The sequence below is a fragment of the Electrophorus electricus genome, chromosome 1 (genome assembly GCF_013358815.1).
Source record: "Electrophorus electricus isolate fEleEle1 chromosome 1, fEleEle1.pri, whole genome shotgun sequence".
Lineage (NCBI taxonomy): Eukaryota > Metazoa > Chordata > Actinopteri > Gymnotiformes > Gymnotidae > Electrophorus > Electrophorus electricus.
Window position 1 is genome coordinate 6,940,001 of NC_049535.1, and position 2,843 is coordinate 6,942,843.

Genomic DNA, 2,843 nt, shown 5'->3' on the forward strand with positions numbered 1-2,843 from the left:
TTGTGTGGCAGGATGTATCGCTGCTGTGGCAGTGAACCCTGTGGATGGTAAAGACTCCTTCTCCCTCCATCTGCCTAGAAAAACACAAATAATTCGACAGTATAAATCAATATTGCTCAACAGCTGACATAAGGTATAATCTATTTATCTAGACACATATATCTGATATATGATATATTCATTTGATATATGAAATATATTATGCATTTAGATTATAAGGTATACTACCCTGTTATGTATTATATTTTATATATAGGTATATATTGAATGCATTGTTAGGAATTAGTACTATAATGCTAAAAAATGATAAAATAAGTAAGTAAAAAATAAATATTTTGCAAATGAAAATACAAAATATGTATTGCAGTTGTAAAGACAAGACTACAGTCTTTGTGTTGTGGAGCTCAAGAGGACACTTATAGTGGTGCGATGGACTGCATCAGGTAACGCCTCTGCCTCCTGCTGCTCAGGACTTTTTCCTTTCCTCGGTCCCCTTCCTCATCTCTGTTGCTGCTCCCTCTGTCTCTCACTTCTTCCTTGCTCTGTTACTGTCCCTCTTTCACTGGCCACAAGATATACTTCATTATCAAAATCCTAAAATCGCATCTACGGTAAATGTCACAGCCTTGTGTCTGGTCTGTGCAGTGGTTGTTCCTGTGTAATTCTCTCTTCCTCAGTAAGATCTTGTGTAACGAGGGTCCCTCCGCCTTCCTGAAGGGGGCATACTGCCGTGTCTTGGTCATAGCCCCTCTATTTGGGATTGCGCAGGTTGTGTATTTCCTTGGGGTCGGCGAGACTGTCCTCAGCCTGATCACGGAGTCCAGATCAGGGAGCTGAGTGCATGGTGCATCAGAGGATCTGGTCTCCTAAAACTGGACTACAAAACTGGGACCAGCATTTTTAAATGGAGAAAGGCTAACTCTGTGTGTGTGTGTGTGTGTGTGTGTGTGTGTGTGTGTGTGTGTGTGTGTGTGTGTGTGTCAGACCAGCTCTTTTGGTTCTAGACTTGGTCAAGGGCAGAACATGGTGAGTTTTAGGCAGCTAGGTGGTTTAAATACATGTCCAGTCAAACATCAACTGTACAATTATGTACATTCATTAGTGAACTGTTAAATGTCAAGGTCAGTTTGACACTTGTATGCGATACAGTACACTGCAGTTATCCTCTGTGCCAGAGAAAAGATTTTTCATTAAAATCTTTTGACGACAATCCCAATAAATTTCAACTCATACATTAATGAGTCAAGAAGCCCATTAATATATGATGAAAACTAAGATCCATATGTCAACAGAAACTAGCTGATCAAATTAATGCTAATATGTGTGTATGTCACTTCTCTTAACTTTCAAATTCTGCATTCTACATACAGAAATAATTTTAAATATTATTAAAATACAATTTGCATTAATACATTTTAAACAGAAATAGATGCTGGGGTTTTCATATTTAAATATTTATTGTTTGCAGCACATTGATCAGTAGGTAAGCAGTTCATGATGATATTAACAATTTTGAATATTATATTTTACCTTCACCGCTGTTTCATTCAATCTAACCGTTTTTCCATTCAGCCGGAAAAAGTGCAGTTTTCTCATTCTGCAGCTGTAGCCCTGCATCCTAGCCCTGGGACGGCCCAGCCCTCCACAGTGTAGTGGTTTCCTTTTCATCTCTATAGGCCTGTCCTTTACCTAATGTGTAGAGTTAGAGGCCAGTGTGAAGAGCAAGGAGTCCAGGGACCTGAAAGAGAGTTTCTGCTGGGTTTTTTTGTTTGTTTGTTTGTTTTTTTGTGTGTGTGTCTTTTCGTTTTTACATGATAATCAGTTAATCGGTTTTGGTATAAACCTTTTTTCTGTTCAGTATGTATGAGGAAAATGGATATGTCAGACAGGATATCTCAGCCCTTGATATCTATCTATCTATCTATCTATCTATCTATCTATCTATCTATCTATCTATCTATCTATCTATCTATCTATCTATCTATCTATCTATCTGTCTATCTGTCTGTCTGTCTGTCTGTCTGTCTCTCGGTCTGTCTGTCTGTCTCTCAGTCTGTCTGTGTGTGTGTGTGTGTGTGTGTGTGTGTGTGTGTGTGATTGTGTATAATCTTCTTTTTAGATCTCAGTATAAAAATAAATATGCTGACAGACCTGTTGCTGTGCTTTTTACCTCTTCTCCATTCCTCCTTACTCATTACACACACACACCAAAACAAACACTCACACAGACATACACACTCATACAAAGTTATTTATTCTTGACCAAACAACAAAATAATTTCAGCACCAATTTTACTGGCCCTGAGTGCTCATTTGCATACTTAGATTTAGTAAGATTTGATATCTGTGGAGTTAGTAGTTAATGCATGTAAATGGAAATTATTTTAATTTAAAGTAAACGAAAAAGAAAAAAGACCCCAATTATAAGCTCACATTTAATACACTGAGAAATTAAAACAGAGATAAAAGGCAAGTTAATTTCACATCCTGCAAAGCTATTAGAAAAAATGAGACTCATTTGATACAAACATATAGCGGTCACCCACCTTGATGTTATCCCCAATGGAGAGCGTTACATCATTGGACAAAACAACCTATTAAAAATCAAGGAGCTTCATAATAAATTGCCCTTTATTGAGCTACGTGTGCGGTTCTGTGTTGTAAAAACTATCAACAGTGTTTTGTAAGGGCCTAAAGCAATCATGTAAAATTTGTAAGTTGTGGCCAATCAATTGGTCATTTATTGATGCATAAATATTAAAAGATAGCCATTACTCTCATTGATGTACAATTGTGATGGTGACATTGTGCAGTGTATTAGAAATTTGTTTGTTAAATTTGTC

At 37.1% G+C, this 2,843-nt stretch overlaps 1 protein-coding gene across 1 annotated transcript in view; it reads left to right on the top strand.

Moving 5' to 3' along the window:
* Positions 1 to 837, top strand: part of slc25a22b (solute carrier family 25 member 22b) — a 4,395-nt gene extending 3,558 nt beyond the window's left edge. Inside the window, exons 8-10 of the mRNA XM_026997920.2 lie at positions 1 to 47; positions 368 to 443; positions 678 to 837. The exon at positions 1 to 47 is cut by the window's left edge and continues 108 nt beyond it. Coding sequence (XP_026853721.2) covers positions 1 to 47; positions 368 to 443; positions 678 to 837 — 283 coding nt within the window. The remainder of the gene's footprint in view (positions 48 to 367; positions 444 to 677) is intronic.
* The last annotated feature ends 2,006 nt before the right edge of the window (positions 838 to 2,843 follow it).